This window comes from Schistocerca gregaria, chromosome X, assembly GCF_023897955.1.
Source record: "Schistocerca gregaria isolate iqSchGreg1 chromosome X, iqSchGreg1.2, whole genome shotgun sequence".
Classification (NCBI taxonomy): Eukaryota; Metazoa; Arthropoda; class Insecta; order Orthoptera; family Acrididae; genus Schistocerca; species Schistocerca gregaria.
Genome location: NC_064931.1, coordinates 602,414,427 through 602,436,905, shown reverse-complemented (window position 1 = coordinate 602,436,905; position 22,479 = coordinate 602,414,427). Strand labels below are relative to the sequence as shown.

The window sequence follows — 22,479 nt, the reverse complement described above, 5'->3', positions numbered from 1 at the left end:
TTATAGCCCGTGATTATTTCCTGTATACCTTCTCTGCAAGTTGCTGGTGGTGTATTTGTCATTGATAACAATGTGAATTAGCAAAGACTTCTTTATGGATAATTTGAAGCAATATAAAAGTCAAACAATCAAAGTACCTGATTTTTTCGCAATATGGCTTCCCTACGGTCCCGCTCAGCTTCGTATATTTGTCGCTTGCGTTCTTCCACCTGCAGTCGTCGATCATTGTCCCGTTGCCTGAGCTCTTCAATGCGCCGTCGTCGCTCCTCCTCCTTCTGTTCACGAAACTTCTGGGCAGCAAGAGCCTGCTGCTTCAATTCCTCTAACTTCCTTTGCCGTTCTTCATTTTGGCGTTCCTTTAGCAAACGTAGCCGCTCTTCCCTGTCTCGTGTCACAGCATCCTTTCCTGCTGTCATAAAAGAGTGGAAATATATCTACAGACTGAGTCTAATACATACAAAAGAAACAGAAAAACTGAAATTTAACTTTTGTACATAGAGGATTTCATATTAACAGATAATTTTACCAAAGGCTGAACAGTTATGTCACTGAATAGGTAAAAACTGTTGTATGAAATTGAAAAGTTCTCTCTTGAATTCTTTACTCTCCTTTCAGTGGCAGAAAAATGATAGCACTTCCTTATAAAACGGGGGAAAATTTACTCAGTTATGAAAAATGAAGTAACAGGCACATTTACATCATCAAATCCTACAGCGTACAAGTTTATAAAGCATCATAAAAAATTCACAATAACATTATTCACAAAAAATCTAGGTTATGTTTGGGTACTAAAAAGTCAAAATAGCAGCTTTTTGTGACACTACTTCTGCATGGGATGAAGTAAACTGCTTCAGAAATCTACATCAGACCACTATTTATTTGCTAAGGTGAAATGTATTAGTGAAATCACTTCACAGTTAAAAGAATCAGTTTTGGATGTTAGGATGCAAGAACACTCTAGCTAAAATTTCAATCCGGTGAAAACAAGAATGTCATTTAACTCATTTCCAACATTAAAATAAATTTCCTTTATTGTTAAAATGTAAGAGGATTAAGTGATATTAAGTATCACATTGGCTATGTAATGAGAACTATTTCTTACTATCAAACATAATGAAATGTTAGTGTTCTCATAAATAGCAAGTCAGAGTTTCTGTGCAACAGAAATACGAGATATATTCAGGGGGCTCAACAACATCAAAACACAGAAAAATATATCGAGAAATGTAGCAAGATGAGGTTACAAAGAAAACAGCAATACGACGATGAACAGTTGTCAGACCAAATTTAACATCATGAACGATATTAAAAAGAGGGAAGAATACTCTATCCCTATTGACTATTCGATGGATGATACGTCTGTCTCACTGTCTTTTCATGATGGCCAAAGTAAACGCAGTTTGGAAGATATGACAGGGTTTGTATATTTCCATGCAATGCAACAGAGAAAGTAAAACAAGTGTAGAGGTTGTGGAGGTGTTACTAATAGAGATTGCACTGATGATGAGAGGCCACCAAGACTTTTCACAGGATTCAGGATTGCAATATTTCATGGTACTAATTGCAGCTACTCTTGGGAAACCAAGACAGTGAAATAATTGGAAAACCTAATAATAAAATCTGTCTACTATCTTTAGAGCACTTTTACTGTGTCAGATTACATTCTGAAGTCACAGCTTCATCATCAGGAATTTATAACTTCAGGTGAACATTTTTAGGTGTGCAAATTATCTTAATTATCTGACTAGGCACTACACATTTCATGGTAACCCAAATGATAAAGCTGTGACTTCAAAATGAAAATTTGACAGCATAAAAAGGCTATAAAGACAGTACTCAGATTTATTTATAAAAGTAGTCCAACTATTTTATTCTTTATCTCTTGATCAAGACTGGTATGGGAGCAAGAGTTCATGATCTATGAACTAGTATTTGATAAAAAAAATTCTCTTTCTTTTCTTTCCTTTTCTTATCTTATCTAATATTTTCTTTCCTTTTTAAGATATGCTTTCCATCTTACCAGTTGGTAGCTTCAACTCACCTAAAACTTAGAGTAATTACAGTCATTGAGTACATTTGTAAAAGTTGTACTATCTCTCAACATAATGGAAATTTTGGGCTTTCTTGCATTTAACAATGGACATCAATACAATGTATGACAGAAACAAAAAATATCAAAACTTTGAGTACTGCAACTTTCTGCTTTCTGTTTTTTGTTAGAAGGCTATAATTGGCAAATTTTCCCATACTGGTGGACATGTAAGAAGAAATGGTGACTGTATCAAATGTAAAAGGATAAATACGAAGCATAAGCCTGAAAAGATGACATCAGTTTACCTTTACTGCCTACAGTAGTCACACAAGCATCACTCTGATTTATTCTTTTATCCATGCAACAGTATCGGAAATTTTGGAAGACTTAAAAATCTACACAGCTCATGTAGCCTCTTCCACTCCTCCAAGATGTAGACAAGGTTGATGAGGACGCAACAAACAATGGTCAACTAATTTCCATAAAATATATGAAACTCGCCGAAGGCTCAACTTTCAAGTTCAAAACTTCATTAGGCTAGAAGATCGTACTGCACTACCACAAACTTTCAAATGCATGGCATAGTAAGAAATACACACTAATGAAAATAAATAAGTAATCAGGAGATCATCAAGTTCCTGATAGGTTTTAAACTGAGTATACTGTTGGATAAGCTGCTGCTTCTTAGCAAAAATTTATTATGACTATAGCAAATAAAACAATCTTTGTGACTAGAAAAGAATATTGGTTAGTTCTGTTTCAAAGATATGTAAAAGAAAACATCAGTATCATCTAGACCTTTATGTTGCAGAATCTGAAATATTTCCTATACTTATATAAAATATAATGATGTGCCCAGGGGGTAAAAGACACTGCACTCTCTGAAAATCAGCATGTTGTCTAGCAAATTGCAGAGACTGTAAAATATCTAGATTCTATCTACCTACATTCATAAAAGGCATCTGACACTGAGTCACATCCTGGACTTTGAAAGACCAAGTTATCCTGGACTTGCAAAGACAGAATTGCATGGGATATCTTTCTGAATATGTGATTGGGTGTATAAACTTCTGACAGAAGCCAGTACATAATTCTGGACAAGTAGTGTTTGTCATAAATAAATGCAGCATTAGTGATAAGATTAAGAAGTAAGATAAGACTGTTAATGTTTTCAATACATAGCCTCTCAGGTTTCATAATTAGCACTCCCAGCTTTGTTGCTGAACATGCTATTATGAACAGTAGAGGATCAATTTTCAGAGAGTCAAGATAATTTACACAAAATATTAATCTGATGAAGTCAATTGTAATTTGCCTAGTAGATAAATGGAAGACACTGTTCTAGAAAGTGAGGAAATATTCATAATATTTGAGTGACCCATTCATCTTCAATTTTTAATGAAGATATGAAATACAACAAACACATAAAAGCAGCAGTAGAGAGGGTGAACAGAAAATCTTAACCTTAATCTACTAGCAGAAGTCTGGAAGACAGGCCCATCTGCCAAAGAAGACCACATATTATTTCAATACAACTTTATGTTGAGTTTTGTTAAACTGATATCTTCAGCAAGCTGGTCTAAAGACAGAGGTCTATTGAGATCAGAGGTGTGACGTTGGAATTATAATCATCAATCAGATAGTAAAACAGCATTCTAGAGAATGTCTAGGAACTTGCAGCCAATTCATTGGAAGACGAAGTTGTTTTCATGTATAGCTGGCGGGTAAGTTTATAGAACTCTTATCTACATTCGGTAACTATGAGAAATGGTCTCTTCTTACACAGGATCCATTTACATTACCAGATTTAAAGGAGGCACAGGGAAATAAATCTGAATCACCGCAACAATATACGAGTGTAACTTGTCCTGAATACGATTCCAAAATTTCATTATTGTGCCATTCACATTAAACAAAAAATTGTGTGGCAAATTTGGCATTTCAACATAAAAGTCAAAAGTTGTAGAGAAAAATGATCAGAGATAAGTACAGACAAAAATGTTACCTACTGAATAGGAATTGCAAAAGATGGCTGAGCAGACTGCTAATTATCCTGTAGTGGGCAAATTTCGGGAATTATGAAACTGCCGCAGCAGTAATGTTACTAAATGTGAACAGAAACTGAGACACTCAGTTGCACTTCTCCTTTGCAGTAATTTGTGGCAATCAAAAATAATTTAAATATGTAATCAGGTTCTATGGTTAGCATATCTGGTTATTACAACTTAACAATATTTCACCCATACGACACATCTACATTGTGGTTCTAGTACTACAGCCATTTAAAAACACACAAAAATAATCAGCAGCAAAATAGATGTGGTGTCACACAAGAAAGTGCAACATCTAACAACACAAATGTTAGTATGTAAAAGAGGACCAAATTTGATGAACAGTAAAGTATAACTACCAAAGTTTTACTTCTGCAGTCTCCCAATATAAATGAAATCAACGAAAAACTGCAATGCTTCCTAAAATGAAAAATAAGTTAGTCAGTTAACATGTATTACTTAAAAAATTGCAAAATCCTCCACGACTTTTGATGTAATGAAAACATTCCTGCAGGAGCAATATGAAGAAACCGTGCATACAATTTTGTTATCTATGATTCTTGTGTGTTCATAATAAGAGAGACTCTAGGGAACAAGAAAACTGACATGTTCTACAGCTTATAAATGAGACCTGTGAAAAACTGAATGACTGCTCCCACGTGAATATTGATTCCCCTCGATAAGGGATTGCACCCACTTTTTCTTTTTGGGGCCTAGAGCCATACTTCCTTCTTCAAATCTTTGTGTATCACTGCACAGCAACAGACAGATAGAATACCAGCATTTTGTGACAGTTTACACACAGCAACTAGAAAAATCAAAAACACTTAACTTTACCTCATTTCTACGGGCTCACTGCAGTGCTTTTCCTCACCACTGCTGTATTTAGACTGTAACTGTGAATAAAATCTGGAAAAAGGGCAGCATAAGGCAGCGATGATGAAAATTTTATGGATATTTTTTTGCACGTCTTATAAGGCAAATGTTCTGATATTTTTTAAATGTATTACAACATGTGTGACAAGAGCTGTTACAATGTTGTGTAATCATTATATGACATTCAATTTTTTATACAGTTATTGAATAACTTTTACATTTCTCTACTATCATGTCCTTCCATCTCTCTCATATCATTCAGATGATCTCAGTACACCAAAGAACAAAATTATTATTCACCCACAGAATGTGAAACTGCTTTTGCTTCTAGCATGTTAAAGAACTGTACTCCACTTCAAACCTACAAAACTGCAGATACGCTAGCATGCACAAAATAATGGGTGCCATAACATGCAAATACAACAAAGTTACAATGCAATAAGACAAGCTACATGGCAGTATTCTATACAATACATTCTTCTTGGTAAATGTGCAAATGTTCAATTAATTACTAAACAACACTTGTAAAATGCTATCCATGCTTAAGACTGCCAAACCACATCTCTATAGTTGGGGAGTAATTATTAATATTACCTTCGCTAACACTTTCATTCTGAAGTAAATCGGGCTCTTGTCCAACGTATGCAAACCAGTGAAGTGTACCAGATTGTCCTAGACAGATGACAAGAACCTTGCATGTCTCTCAACAGAATACAAACACGCTAATGACATAAATGATTTGTCCATGTTGTTATTGTATGAGACACAATTCTGAACTATCTGATACCGTCACCCACAAAATAATTCTGCAACTTCAAAATATACTAAATCAAGTAATCAAGTACATAAAAGTAGTAAGGAGAAAATATGGCACGAACAAATGTAATTATAAAAGTATATTTATGTGCTGATGTGACACTAACAACACTTGTTTTCTTTTCCTTTTCCTGGTTCTTTACCCTCATAAATTTTACAATATAAGTGTGCCATATGGTGTCAAACGACTTTAACACAGCAATATCTTTTTACATGACTACTATTCCAGTACTAAATTACACATGAAGTGATTGTAAAAGTTTTGTATTTGATCATACTAGCACAATTTCCATTTCTTGGCATAAATACCACAACATGAAGTGACTATGCTTTGAAATAACTAAAGAAGATTTTTAACTTGCTTTTTAGCCAACTGGGTTGTGCATCCTCAGCCACTTGTGTCAATTAGAGACTTACCAAATTACATTTTACCGCAAGTAAAGACCTGAAACACATCTCCATTTAAATGATCACAAGACTCCAAATTTTATGTTAGACCACCAGGAACAGCTTTGTTACTCCAGCTATACCATAATTAAAAATCTTCTTTTTAAGATACTATACTCCAGAGGTAAAACAGAGAGATTTTAAATTTAAGTTGTTGCAACATCCACCTTACTCTCAAGATTTCCACCTTTTGGCTTTATCTGCACTTAATGTAAAGGAATTTGTAGTACGTAATGAACAATACAGAATTTCAATCTCAAAGGCAAGGAAAATAGACGTTAAAATAAAAATATTTTTACACAGATAAGGAATTAATATGCCTTACAGAAACTTACTCCCATTCTTCCCAATATCACTTAGTAAACAATGTTACAATAAATCCGTTATGCTACCTTGATGTAGGGCATTGCCCTGTCAATCACTCAATCAGTCATCTTCTGTCTAAATCATATGTGCCTTATCAGTCTGAGTGAACCTCGCTTCTGTTTTCCAAACAAGACAATGTTCTTGGTGGTATTTGGGATCAAATTTAGCTCCCTTGAGAGGCAGTCAGACACACCAATTGCCCTACCATAGAGGTAAACAAATATCACTGTAATGCATCAAATCACTATAAACTTCTTAACGTTATTCACTAAAGATGACTGCACACTCAAATTGCAGCACTTCAGAAGCATCCATGTGCTACAATAATTTCAATGTATACTGTATTGTAGTAGTAGTAGTAGAAGAAGAAGAAGAAGAAGAAGAAGCAGCACCTGTAGTAGTAGTAGTAGTAGTAGTAGTAGTAGTAGTAGTAGTAGTATCAGCAGCAGCAGCAGCAGCAGCAGCAGCAGCACTGCAGATGTGTGATTAATTTGGGTATTTAACATTTATACTTCTAGATATTGTATAATTTGTTTGATCCTTTGAATTATCATAAAATATTATTTCAGACTAAAGGAACCACCTAATTTTTGTGTCCACCACAAACGGATCATACTACACTCTAAACTTCTTGCTGAGTTATATGGACTGCAAAATAATCAACATACATTTATATTACTTTTTTATCAAAGGTTCAAAATGTTTACAGTTTTTCTGTTACTAATAACAATAATACAAGTACCAGTACTATAAGTAGTAGTGATAGTCACGGTGGTGGTGGCAGCACAAATATGAAAGATATGGCTTTGTGATTCATGAAGATATATTGGATCACAACAGCACTTTGCAAACCACACTGAGACAGTACAACATGGAAACATGTGAGATACATGGCACACCAGTACAAGACCTTCAACAGCCATGTGGACGATTGGTACGCAGCATTCAAGTTGAAAGAAAACGAGACGGAACAGCAAACACATTCTGATATTATACACAGCTGGTGTATCGGCAGATTGTTGACATGAGGTAGACCACAAGTTTAACGTTATTCCTTGAGTCATTCATGACAGTGAAGAAGGTTCATGAAGAGGGACAACATTTAACTGCAATATGGGTAAGGTTGACCATGCGATAAGTATCCAAAGACACTGAACCAGCACAGCAACTGCCTTGACTAGAGAACTTGCAGTAGGTTCTTGGATACAGATCTTATACTAGACTGTACTGTCAGGTTTTTGAAAGTTGCTCTGCATACTCAGTGACTCTCCAGATGCATTACTTCACACAAAGGAAGCATGTGGTCATGTAATAGAACCCAGTAGGTTGTCCTCGATGGTGAGTGTTCATCGGAAGTGAGGGTATCATCTGGAGTGCCCCAGGGGAGTGTGGTAGGTCCGCTGTTGTTTTCTATCTACATAAATGATCTTTTGGATAGGGTGGACAGCAATGTGTGGCTGTTTGCTGATGATGCTGTGGTGTATGGGAAGATGTCGTCGTTGAGTGACTGTAGGAGGATACAAGATGACTTGGACAGGATTTGTGATTGGTGTAAAGAATGGCAGCTAACTCTAAATATAGATAAATGTAAATTAATGCAGATGAATAGGAAAAAGAATCATGTAATGTTTGAATACTCCATTAGTAGTGTAGCACTTCACACAGTCACGTCGATTAAATATTTGGGCGTAACATTGCAGAGTGAAGTGGGACAAGCATGTAATGGCAGTTGTGGGGAAGGCGGATAGTCGTCTTCGGTCACTGGTAGAAATTTGGGAAGATGTGGTTCATCTGTAAAGGAGACCGCTTATAAAACACTAATACAATCTATTCTTGAGTACTGCTCAAGTGTTTGGGATCCCTATCAGGTCGGATTGAGGGAGGACATAGAAGCAATTCAGAAGTGGGCTGCTAGATTTGTTACTGGTAGGTCTGATCATCATGCGAGTGTTACAGAAATGCTTCAGGAACTTGGGTGGGAGTCTCTGGAGGAATGGAGGTGTTCTTTTCATGAATCGCTACTGAGGAAATTTAGAGAACCAGCATTTGAGGCTGACTGCAGTACAATTTTACTGCCGGCAATTTACATTTTGCGGAAAGACCACAAAAGAAGATAAGAGAGATTAGGGCTCATACAAAGGCATATAGGCAGTCATTTTTCCCTCGTTCTGTTTGAGAGTGGAACAGGGTGAGAAGATGGTAGTTGTGGTACAAGGTACCCTCCGTCACGCACCGTATGGTGGATTGCGGAGTATGTATGCAGATGTAGATGAATGTGGTGATTTTACCACCATGAATGATTCCAGGAAAAATGGGATAGTGTCCTGCTCACAAGTGAGTCCTAGTTTAACATTTAAAAGTAGCTCTTATTATCAGTTAATTTGTTATGGCCATGTGTCACATTATGACACTACTAATATTGTGGCAGTGATTTTGTCCTCATCTGTAGAAGCATTAACAGCACTAAACCACTACATGTGTTTACTACGAATGCTGTAAAGGAAGTGGTCTATAGGGATGTCCTGCAATAGTATGTGGATAACAATGATTAGGCCTGAAGAATGAGTAGCTGCAATATAAGGACTTCAAATACTGAGGCTGAAAAGTTCAGTTCTCTGACTTACATCAAATTTAAAATGCATCAGACCAAAAGGATTGCAGCCCTAAATCCACCACCATGGACCAATGCTGATCTTCAGAGAACAATAGTGTAGCAATGGGAGGTATTTCCACAAGCCATTCAAAACTTATTCATGTGCCTTATAGGAAGCCAGTTAAGTACCTTACATTGTCATCATAGTGCATCTCAAACCTTACTGATGTTCTGTACGCCATCAGTGGACACCACACGCTCTGTGTCATCTATGGCCAGTTTCTGTTATAACCTGTACCCATACCACTGTGTCACAATATTGCTACAGCATCTTTAAGTGCACACATAACTGCCATGATACTTCATTCATCATATTCAGCCTAGATCACAGTTGTTTTTTATACCCTTCACAATTTCAATACCTTCAGAGCAAGGCAATAAAAGATTCTATTAAAATAAAACACATTTTAATATGGCACTTGGCAAGTCACAGTACATTCTATTTTTCAGTTGTTGGTATGGTAGTAATCAGAACGAAACAGAAAAGGGATGACAGCAAGTGAGATACCACAAGAGATGGGCAACAAATACGGAAATTTGATTCCAATCTACCAATGTTGACAGTAAATCAAATGATACAGAAGCTGTCTTTTTTCCTTCCTTAACAAAATTGAATTGTCATGCTTGAAGATAGTGTACTGCAAGTTCTTGCCTGTAAATTTGAGGCCAGTATTTGTTGCTCCCTATTCTGCCATCTTGTAACTGTTAGTTACAATGGTGAATTGTTGCTGATCTCCGTGGTAAAAGGCATTATCATAGAACAGCAGCTTAATGTATGAGGAAGCACTGGAAACATGGCATCCACTCATACCGTAATGTCCGTCCCCGGTAGATGAGTGGTCTGCGCGACGGAATGTCGTACCTAACAGCCTGGGTTCGATTCCCGGCTGGGTTGGAGATTTTCTCCACTCAGGGACTAGGTGTTGTGTTATTTTTTATCATCATTTCATCCCCATTAACACACAAGTCGCTGAAGTGGCATCAACTCAAAAGAATTGCACCAGGCGAACTGTCTACCCGACGGGAGGCCCTAGCCACATGGCATTCCATTCCAACAAGGGAAAGCAGAAAGGTGGAAGGAGTATATAGAGGGTGTATACAAGGGCGATGTACTTGAGGACAATATTATGGAAATGGAAGAGGATGTAGATGAAGACGAAATGGGAGATACGATGCTGCGTGTAGAGTTTGACAGAGCACTGAAAGACCTGAGTCGAAACAAGGCTCCTGGAGTAGACAACATTTCATTGGAACTACTGACGGCCTTGGGAGAGCCAGTCCTGACAAAACTCTACCATCTGGTGAGCAAGATGTATGAGACAGGCGAAATACCCTCAGACTTCAAGAAGAATATAATAATTCCAATCCCAAAGAAAGCAGGTGTTGACAGATGTGAAAATTACCGAACTATCAGTTTAATAAGTCACGGCTGCATAATACTAACGTGAATCCTTTACAGACGAATGGAAAAACTAGTAGAATCCGACCTCGGGGAAGATCAGTTTGGATTCCGTAGAAATGTTGGAACACGTGAGGCAATACTGACCCTACGACTTATCTTAGAAGCTAGATTAAGGAAGGGCAAACCTATGTTTCTAGCGTTTGTAGACTTAGAGAAAGCTTTTGACAATGTTGACTGGAATACTCTCTTTAAAATTTTGAAGGTGGCAGGGGTAAAATATAGGGAGCAAAAGGCTATTTACAGTTTGTACAGAAACCGGATGGCAGTTATAAGAGTCGAGGGACATGAAAGGGAAGCAGTGGTTGGGAAGGGAGTGAGACAGGGTTGTAGTCTCTCCCTGATGTTATTCAATCTGTATATTGAGCAAGCAGTAAAGGAAACAAAAGAAAAATTTGGAGTAGGTATTAAAATCCATGGAGAATAAATAAAAACTTTGAGGTTCGCCAATGACATCGTAATTCTGTCAGAGACAGCAAAGGACTTGGAAGAGCAGTTGAACGGAATGGCATGGAAAGCATTTCTGAAGAAGAGAAATTTGTTAACATCGAGTATAGATTTAAGTGTCAGAAAGTCTTTTCTGAAAGTATTTGTATGGAGTGTAGCCGTGTATGGAAGTGAAACATGGACGATAAATAGTTTGGACAAGAAGAGAATAGAAGCTTTCGAAAAGTGGTGCTACAGAAGAATGCTGAAGATTAGATGGGTAGATCGCATAACTAATGAGCAAGTATTGAATAGGATTGGGGAGAAGAGAAGTTTGTGGCACAACTTGACCAGAAGAAGGGATCGATTGGTAGGACATGTTCTGAGGCATCAAGGGATCACCAATTTAGTATTGGAGGGCAGCATAGAAGGTAAAAATCATAGAGGGAGACCAAGAGATGACTACACTAAGCAGATTCAGAAGAATGTGGGTTGCAGTGGGTTCTGGGAGATGAAGAAGCTTGCACAGGATAGAGTAGCATGGAGAGCTGCATCAAACCAGTCTCAGGACTGAAGACGACAACAACAACAACAACAACAAGGTAATGGAAAGGTTAGAATAACTAACTTATGACCAATGTAATCTCCACATGTGCTCTTATTAAGATGGCAACATTATGCATATTGCTTTGTGCTCTTATGCATTCGGATCGTCTGGTAACTTCACCACTGGTGACCTGAGTAACAGATAACTTGAGCTCTAACTTGAAGCAAAATGCTGGGGATGTACAAGTTCAGAGACACAAATGTTGTCCTGCAAGGCAACAAACTATTAAGCTTCAGTCACACTGTGGGTGGCATCGGTACATATGGCTGCATGGATCTTCGTGATGTCCATGACTGTCTTACTGGCTGGGAATTCATTAAACAAAATTTGGTACTCTATGTAACAGCTTCTGCATTAAGTGTTGACTCTGAATTCTGCCTAAAGAACAACTGTGTCACATAAAATGTAGTGGGTATCTCTTAGAGATACCTTGTGAAGGCTGTAAAGTCTCAAATGGTCCTGCCCACCATGAGAAAATAAGGCTGTACCATAAATAGAACTTTTAATGGCAGTACTGCTTCCAGGTGGCAACTGTAGGATGACTAAAGCACATAAGGGAAGAAATGTGAATATATCCTGTAATAATGCCTCTATAGTAATACCTTTCACATCAATACTGATACTGAAAAAGATAAAGTTCCATGGTCCAAAGGAAAAAAAGCAGAGGATCTTTTGGCACCGAGAGATTGAGTCATGTTATGCATTACAAAGTAATATAATGAATGTCTATGTTAAAGAAGAGTCCCAAACATATGGAAGACATGGTCTAGGTCTAAATACTGGGAAAAATAAAAGTTAAGAATCACAGGAAAAGCATTTTAAACATAATGTGAAAGATTCAAGAAAAATTTTAGAAATTTGCGAGATTCTCGCAGGCATAAAATCGAATCAGTATATGTTTAGAAAAGGAAAATCAATGGACAATGCTAAAAACAGTTCCATGTGTACCATTAGAGCATCAACAGAGAAGTACATCATAGGAATTTTGATTGTTATTGTTGGGGTGTTCAATAAACTGAAGTGACCCATCTTATTCATGCAACTGAAGGAAACTAGATATCCAAGAGTTCTCTACAACTGTCTATGGTATTACTTCTGTGTCAGAAAATAAAAAATTACTTGACCCAGAAAATAGTTAATAAAAGAACTGACACTTGCTGTCCTACTATTCATGACACAGGACAGAAGCAATGTACCTAATACAACTGCATATAGAGTGAATTCTCAATTAAAGCATGAGAAAGTGTTCTAAATGTTAGTGTAGCTTGTATTCTGAGACAGAAGATAGAAACCAGACCAGTATTAATGTAGTGTGATGTGGGAAATCAGATCCAGGCAGGCCTGCACACTGAGCCCTTAACATTAATCCATTGAGCGGATTCAATCCAGGACTGGCATATCTGCCCAACCTGGAAGTGGTCGTGTTAATGTGTCCAGCTACCTGAGCAGATATGAAAGAACTAACAAAAGGTTGTCTACAAGGCTAGATTTGCTGTCCCATCTTTTCGGATGTTTCACTTGTGACACTGCAGGAAAATATTGGAGCTACAAGAAAAGTAAGAGGTTGCATATTATTTGCAGGCAAGTCAATTCAGGTGGTAGCAGGAGATTCAACACAAAAACTAAGACAACTGTAATCACATGCTAGGTGCTCTCCAAGAATACTGAACAGAGAATAAACTCTAAACGGCCACATACAAGACGGTTTACCTTGTACTCTATGAGGAACTCTGAAGAAGCAAACATTCTTAAGTAAAGATAGATCAAGAACAGCTAAAAAGATGTCATCAAGTATATGGAGTTGCTGTTAGACAAGAGAAAAGTCTTCTCTTCCCACAATATCATACAAGTGTGCAAGAAATAATTTTATGTAACAAACAATCTAGCACATATAGGATGGAAATGGTCCTGACTTACAATACACAGTATTAGAATAATCACAAGGCCACTCTGTCATGTTTGCAGGTTATGGAGCTAGTGTTTAGGCTAATATGGTGAAACCAGCACAAACCTTGTTACAAGTAAAATGAAGTGTGAATATGCAGTTTATAGGTACATATACAACTGAACCAGCTGGAGGTCTCAGTGTAGTTATAGTTATATGGCCAATAGAAATACAAATATGGAAGAAGGGCAAAGAATACTGGCCAAAGCTGGGAAAATCAATGGAAAATGTTATAAACAGTGCTTTGTGAATTGTTGGAACATCAGCATGGGTATTTTGACTGGTACTGTGAGAAGGAAAAAGATGAAGAAGATGCTGCTGATGCTGAGTAAGTGTTTAAGGCGACCAAACAGCTACGATCTTCAGTCTCCTATTCACCCCCAGAACAGCAGCAGTGCACTTAATCTGTCTGCATATACAGTTAATTCTGTGTACAAGTGTGAGAAAGTGTTCTACATGTTTGCATAGCATATATGTGAGGCAGAACTTGGGAACTAGCTTGGTATTCACCTACTGGCAAATGGGAAACTGCCCTAAAAGGAGGAGAAGAAGTAAAGGCATAGCTCCTGCAAGAATGGCAGTCTTACTAGGAAACACAGCAACAATAAGAAGATGTGCTTAGAATTTTCTCTTGTGCATAAAGATGTGACTTAGTTTAAAATATGCAACAGCCCCAAGGTAAATGATTCACTGATAACTGGACATGAACAATCTGAAAAAGATAAACCAAAAACGAGTAACATACATGAGTGAGGCTGCAAAAGAGCTCTGGCTTATGTGGTATGAGAATGTAATAAACAACCAATAGTGGCCTACCATGAAAAGAATTTCTTCGAGAGAAGATAGGCTATGGCACAAAATTAATGAGATAACACATGATGTTTCCTTGAAGGAACCAGAAATCTATTAGAAGGAAAGTTGGGCAGGACTGGCACAGACCTAGGCAGTAATCTAACAACAGCTGGTGAGGATGAAATGAACCAGAGGACAAGAGGAGAAAATTGAAGAGGAAACACCTACAGGCCTACAATAGGAATAGACAATCACCAGCACAAACGGAACACTGAATTAGGAGTTCGCGGTACATTGCTGTGCTGATTGGCTGCAACAAAGGTCTCTCATTCGGTGTCATTGAGGTGGTATCCAGGTACCCATACAAGCCTCAACAGGTCTAGTCATGGGGCATATCCTAGGAGGAGGAATTTAATGTCTCGCCACAATGAGATTAAAAATTGAGTACCCCTTCAGATTGGTGAAGGATAAAGAATGAAACTGGCTCTGTCCTTTCCATAGAAATCACCCTCGCATTTAAAAACCTTACGAAAGAAGTGACCACGATAATCATGTAAAACATAAGATGAAGGACATGATGAAATCTGTGAATGGCTGGCTCGCTGACTGCTGGACTTCACTTTCGTATGCCAGGAATGGATACAATCTGCTGGTTCTTGGTTAGAGGGAGAGAGAGACAGAGAGAGAGAGAGAGAGAGAGAGAGAGAGAGAGAGAGAGAGAGAGAGAGAGAGAGAGAGAGAGAGATACTGCCCTTCAAGAAAGTTGTTGTGCTAAAATTATTCTTGGAACAGAGAACTTACTTAAACCCGAAGAAGAACGATCTGAAATATTTAGTGAGGAATGGAACATATATCAAGAAGACGTCATAGGGGGGGAAGTGTTTATTGCAGTCTACAAAAATATTGTCTATCGAGGCTGAAATTGAGTCTCATTGTGAAGTTATCTAGCTGCAAGTAAAACGTCAGGTGAATTCATGTTAATTATCAACATATTTTTACCAGCCATCTAATTCCCCCATGACAGTCTTACAATCACACACACAAAGTCTACCACTTAGTAGTGTGGGGATACCCTGGTCATGACACATTGGTTGGAGGCAACTTCAACCTACTCAGTATAGACTGTGACGTCTATGGATTCATTCCAGGTATAGATAGGCAGTCTTGTGAAGTACTTTTGAACACATTTTCCAAAAACTGTCTTGGGCAGTTAATTCCACAATACACATGAAACCAAAATATTTTAGATCTTGCAGCTTCAAACACGCCTGACTTTATCAAAGGTATCAACAAAGAGACAGGGATTAGTGATCACATCACAACAATAATGATTACTAAAATTAATAAAGCCAGCAAGAAGCCTAGGAGAGTTTTTATGCTGTAAAGAACAGATAAGCAGTTCTTAGCTTTATACTTAGACAATGAATTAGCATCACTTAGAATATGATGGATGCAGAACTATGGGTAAAGTTTAAACTTATTGTAAATCATGCCCAGGATTAGTATGTGCCCAAATAAGTCGATTAATGGCGGAGAAGATCCACTAGGGCTTAATAACAAAATATGGAAATTGCTAAGGGAGCAGAGACTGTGCCACTCTTGATTAAAAAAGAAACACACAAAAGTTGGTAGAAACTACTGAGTCTGTAAAAAGATCGATGAGCAAAACATACCATTACCACCAATGTATTTTAGCATACGATCTACTACCTCCACATCTACATAATATATTGCAAGCCACCATATGGTGCATGCTGGAGGGCACCCTGTACTACTACTCCTAGTCATTTCCTTTTCTGTTCCACTTGCAAATAGAGCCTGTGTGCCTCCATATGAGTCCTAATCTCTTTCATATGAGTCCTAATCTCTCTAATTTTATCTTCAATGTCCTTACACTAAATGTATATTGGTGGCAGTAGAATCATTCTGTAGCCAGCCTCAAATGTTGGTTCTCTAAATTTTCTCAATAGTGCTCCTCGAAAAGGATGTCGCCTTCCCTCCAGTGATTCCCATTTGATTTCCCAAAGCAGCTCCGTAATGCCCATGTGTTTTTCAAACCTACGGGTAACAAATCTAACAGTCCGCCTTTGAATTGCTTCAGGGTTTTCCTTTAATCCGACCTGGTGTGGATTCCAAACACTTAAACAGCGCTCAATAATGGGTCGCGCTATTGTTCTACATGTGGTCTCCTTTGCCGATGAACCACGCACTCCTGTAATTTTCACAATAAATCAAAGTTGACCCTTCAACTTCCCTGCTACAGTCCTTACATGCTCATTCCATTTCATACTGCTTTGCAATGTTTCACCTAGATATTTAATCAAAGTGACTGTATCAAGCAACACACTACTAATATTGTACTCAAACATTATGGTTTGCTTCTCCTATTCACCTGCATTAACTTGCATTTTTCTACCTTTAGAGCTAGTTGTTGTTCATCACACAAACTAGACGTTTTGTCTAAGACATCAATTGGTAGTGTAGCACCGTGTCAAACGCTTTACAGAAATCTAGGAATACAGAATCTGCTGTCACCCTTCATCCATATTTCACAGGGTCTCATGTGAGAAAATGGCAAGTTGAGCTTTGCACAAACGATGCTTTCTAAAACCACACTGATTTGTGGACAGAAATTTTTCTCTCTCAAGGAATTTTACTATATTCAAACTGAGAGTATGTTCAAGAATTCTGCATCAAACCGATGTTAAAGATATTGGTCTGTGGCTTTGTGGATTCATTCTTTTATGCTTCTTATAAACACGAGTCACCTGCACTTTTTTCGGGTGAGAGATTCACGAAAAATGCAGGCTAAGTAAGGGGCCAGTATTGTAGAGTACTCTGTCTAAAACAAAGATGTGATTCCTTCAGGACCTGGCAATTTATTTGTTTTCATCTCCTTCAGTTGTTTCTCTAAACCAGTGGTGATTATTACTATGTCCTCTATATGGAAGCCTGTGTGATGGCCAAATGACAGTATGTTTGTATGTTAGCAATTTTACATAGGATCAGAATTTTCTCAGATTCTTGGCAAGATCTATTACTAAAGTAGTTATTGTGAATTTCGTATATCAATCTTTTTACAGAAGCATGAATTTCTATTAACTTTTGACTGTCATCATTTACCCATTTGCTTTTAGACCAAGAGTGCAACAGCATTTGCTTCCTCAGTATTTTTCGAATTTTGTTGTTAAATTATGGTGGGTCTTGTCTGTCCTTAATCCACTTACTCAGCAAATACTTCTCCGGAGTATGATTTACAGTCCATTTAAACTTTGCCCATAATTGCTCTACATCCATCATACTCTAACTACATGATTTCAGTGTATTGTCTAAGTGGGATTCTAACAACTGCCTATCTGCTCTTTCTGGCGGAAATACTCTCCTAGCCTTTTTGACTGATTAGCTAACTTTAGTAATCACAGTTGCTACGATAACATGATGGTCACTAATCCCTGTACCAGGATATTCCAAAGGGTTATGACCCAGGTGGCAAAGAGATGGGAGTTGGTGTGGCATAAGGATGGATGGTAACTATGAGGTCAAAAATATTTCAACTGCATGTGGGCTTTTTCTCAGAAAATGTGTTCAAAAGAACCAGACAAAATTCTGGGTATACATAAAAACACTTAGTAGGTTTAAGGCCCCTATCCACTTACTTGTTGACCAATTTGGTGTAGCAATAGCAGAGAGCAAAAGGAAAGGCAAAGTTCTAAATATCATGTTTAAGAATTCATTCGTGGAGGACAATGGAACAATCACAAAATCACTTGATGTCATACAGACATTTGTATTGATGATATAGTAATAGACATCCCTGGCATACAGAAAAAACTGAAAGGGTGGAGAACAAATCAGTCAAGAGGTCCAGATGGAATTCCAATACAACTTTGCATAGAGTACTCTACGGCACTGGCTCTTTAGTTAGCTCGCATTTATCAAGAATCTTTCACTCAACGCAAAGTCTCAAGCAACTGGAAAGAAGTGAAGGTGGCTTCTGTACATAAAAAGCACGAAGTACGGACTTGCAGAATTAAAGAAAAATATCTTTAACATTGGTCCGCTGCAGAATTCTGGGAACACATTCAAGGTTCAAATATAATAAATGTCTTGAGAAGTAAGAACTTAAGTCCACAAATAGGCATGGATTTAGAAAGCATCAATCATGGGAATCTCAGCTTACCTTACTCTCACACAATATCCTGCGGACCATGGATGAAGGGCAACAAGTAGATTCCATGTTCCTAGATTTCTGGAAAGCATTTGACACTGGCCCCACTGCAGACTGTTAACAAAAGTAAAAGCTTACAGCACATGTTCCTAAATATGTGAGTGGCTCGAAGACTTCTTAAGTGACAGAACCCAGTACATTGTTCTTGATGGCTGTTCAGAGACAAGGGTAATGTCTGGAGTGCTCCGCAGAAATGTGAAAGGACTGTTCTTATTCTCTATATACATATATGATCTGAGAGATGAGGGGGGGGGGGGGTAATCTGTAGGGGGGGGGGTGTAATCTGTAGCTATTTTCGGATGAAGTTGTCATCGTTCAGTGACTGTAGGACTTTGGGATGATACAAGATGACTTGGACAATATTTCTAGTTTGTGTGATGAATGGCAGCTTGCTCTAAATATAGAGAAATGTAAGTTAATACAGATGTGTCGGAAAAATGTTCCATAATATTCCAAGACAGCATTAACAGCGTACTGCTTGACACAGTCACATCAATTACACATCTAGATGTAACATTTCAAAGTGATATGAAATAGAACGAACACCTAAGGACTGTAGTAGGGAAGGTGAATACTCGACATCTATTTATTGGGAGAATTTTAGGAAAGTGTGTTTCACCTCTAAAGAAGACTGTGTATAGAACACTAGTGTGGCCTATTCTTGAATACCTGCTGACATGTTTAGGACTCCCACCAGGTTGGATTAAAGGAAGACATCAAAACAATTCTCTGCATTATTTCATGGACAATTACACAGCGTGGGAGGCTGGAAAGAGGGGAGGGGGGAGAAGGAAAGGAGAAAACACGTAACTCAATTTATGGCTAGTTTATTAAACATGAAAAAATTGAGTGAAGTGGTTGAGTAAGGCATGATTTCTGTGGCTCTGTATGAAAGCAATATTTCACTGATTTTCTCCTACAGATCGGGCATTAGGTGAACAGATTATGTTCTAAACAGCCAAAAGGTTGGGTGGTTGACTTGGGGGAGGGGACCAAACAACGAGGTCATCAGTCCCATCAGATTCGGCAAGGATAGGGAAGGAAGTTGGTCATGCCTTTCAAAGGAACCATCCCGGCATCTGCCTGTAGCAATTTAGGGGTATCACGGAAAACCTAAATCAGGATGGCTGGACACAGGTTTGAACCGTCGTTTTCCTGAATGTGATCCTGCCACCTCACTTGGTCAGCCAAAAGACAAATGCAGTGTACACTGATGTAATGGAGAGTCATCTCCTTCTAAGAATTCAATATTGCCTGGTGGTGTCTGACTCTCCAGAGTATGACAACCAGTTCGACATTTTAGTTGAAAAAAGCATGACAGTGACTGATGTGCATCACTGTCTGCTCTCACTAGTAGTAGATGCTGACTATTATTCTTGCTCCACTGAATGGTGATGCCTGTTATTTTGGTTTCGGACATTTTGACAGCTTGATAAATACTTTAATCATGGCTGTGAAAGAATTTCAAAATCTCTTGTAAACAGTACGGGTATGCAAACTTTATGTAATTTAGAAGTCATGTACACTGATACTTGAACAGTGAAAATGTTACGGGTATTCTCAATGTAAATTGTTTTCATAAAGAAGGTCTAATATTTAGTATCAAGCAACTAATAGTTTCCTTGTTAAATTGAATCATCTAACGACTTTGTTTAAGTAGAATATAAAGCAGAGGATAAAATATAGCAGAACAATTTAAATTTGTCCAAAACATTATCTACATTGTTTTGTTCAAAAAATATGAAGAAATATACAGAAGATTCTTGACAAACAAATGAGTTACTTTTGGCTATATTAAAAGTTTAATTAATGATCTATAAAAGTTTTATCAGGTTAAAAATTTCACAGATGTGTAAAATGCTAAGTACATGGAAACTTCTTGCGTTATTCAGCTGTGCTATGAACTTCAATCTGTAGACTCCAAAGAAAATTGCAAGTATAGTGACAAATGCATTAATACATTACTGTGATGGAATTAAAGATACCCCCAGAAGCAGTATGGGTGTGCATTAGAATGTAGATTAGAAGTACTGTACATCGATTATTAAACTGTGTCAAGTTGTTTTCTGTGTAAGTGGCCTAGCTGATAACACAAAGATAGCTTGACAATCATTATTCATGTCAAGAATATTGACGATACTGAAAAAAGTATGGCTTTCTGAAAAAAAAAAAAAATTGCAGACCACTCAGCCTTTTACCAAATTATCCACTACTTGTATATGCCATTTACAGTAGCATTTTTGATACAGATTAATATTTTTGTTTTATAGAGCTTCCGTCAAGAATATTGACGATACTGAAAAAAGTATGGCTTTCTGAAAAAAAAAAAATTGCAGACCACTCAGCCTTTTACCAAATTATCCACTACTTGTATATGCCATTTACAGTAGCATTTTTGATACAGATTAATATTTTTGTTTTATAGAGCTTCCACAGCTGAAGTCCATATTGCTAAAATATATATTCTCTACTAGCTAACGGGATTTGGTGACTTTATGTGTATTTTTTTATTTGTACATTTTAATATGCTGTCTAATTAGCCCTCTCTTGGGCACTGTGTGTGCTGTCAATATCAACTTCTCCAATTGGCCAAGGTTTGTATTACTATGACCATGACACGTTCACACAGACTGCTCTACATTAAGAGAACATAAATTGTTGCCTAGGCTTTACTATGAGAGATAGGAAAATTGGTTCCAGATGGTCTGGGGTGTGAAGCAGCTATTTAAATTAAGCATGGTGTGCTTAGCAGTGTATTCTGTGTATTATACCACTGGGTGGTCAGCTATGTTCTTGGACTGTTCAGCAGTGGCTGTTCATTTTAATGGACAGTTGGTTGGTAGTCATAACCATATAATAAGCTGTGCAGAAATTGCACGAGAACTGGTATGTAACAACTGCTTTCACAGGTGGCACTGCCTCTGACAGTATAGGATAAGACTGTGACGGAACTGGAGTATGGTGTGCTGCGAGGGTGTAACAAACAGGTCTTGTACCAGGATATTCCAAAGAGTTATGACGCAGGTGGCAAAGAGTTGGGAGCTGGTGCAGCATAAGGATGGATGGTAATTGTGCACAGACAGGGTGGGTAGCGGAATGAAATAGGATGTTCATTTCCCGGCTTCAATTACTTATAATTGTGTCTAGACATGAGGAACATCGTACGTACAAGCTTTCCCATCTCTCCTAAACTGGTACATCGCTGCCCACCAAATCTACACAATGTCCACATCCAACTTTCCGCTACACCCATTACCAACCCCCTGCCACATGGGCCATAAACCTATGCAAGCCTGAGGTATGAGTCCTGCCCCATACAGCCAGTGGACTTGAAACAAATTCACATGACATGTTAATAAGTAGCATGCAAAAAGCCATAAAAAAGTTTTTTGTAATAAGTATTAACCCTAATGCTCACTGCAAAAATACACTACTGGCCATTAAAATTGCTACACCAAGAAGAAATGCAGATGATAAACGGGTATTCATTGGACAAATATATCATACTAGAACTGACTTGTGATTACATTTTCACGCAATTTGGGTGCATAGATCCTGAGAAATCAGTACCCAGAACAACCACCTCTGGCTGTAATAACCGCCTGGGCATTGAGTCAAACAGAGCTTGGATGGCGTGTACAGTTACAGCTGCCCATGCAGCTTCAACACAATACCACAGTTCATCAAGAGTAATGACTGGCGTATTGTGACGAGCCAGTTGCTCAGCCACCATTGACCAGATGTTTTCAATTGGTGAGAGACCTGGAGAATATGCTGGCCA

The 22,479-nt window shown here is 37.9% G+C and overlaps 1 protein-coding gene across 50 annotated transcripts in view; it reads right to left on the bottom strand.

The window, feature by feature from the left end:
- LOC126298928 (ensconsin) overlaps positions 1 to 22,479 on the bottom strand; it is a 394,125-nt gene that overhangs the window by 110,899 nt on the left and 260,747 nt on the right. For 22 of the 50 annotated variants that reach the window (XM_049990519.1, XM_049990491.1, XM_049990493.1 and 19 more), the window contains exon 3: positions 138 to 409. In XM_049990519.1, the coding sequence (XP_049846476.1) occupies positions 138 to 409 (272 nt within the window). Of the gene's footprint in view, positions 1 to 137; positions 410 to 5,553; positions 5,632 to 22,479 lie in introns of all 50 variants that reach the window. The other 28 variants (XM_049990528.1, XM_049990518.1, XM_049990492.1 and 25 more) reach the window with 3 other exon arrangements.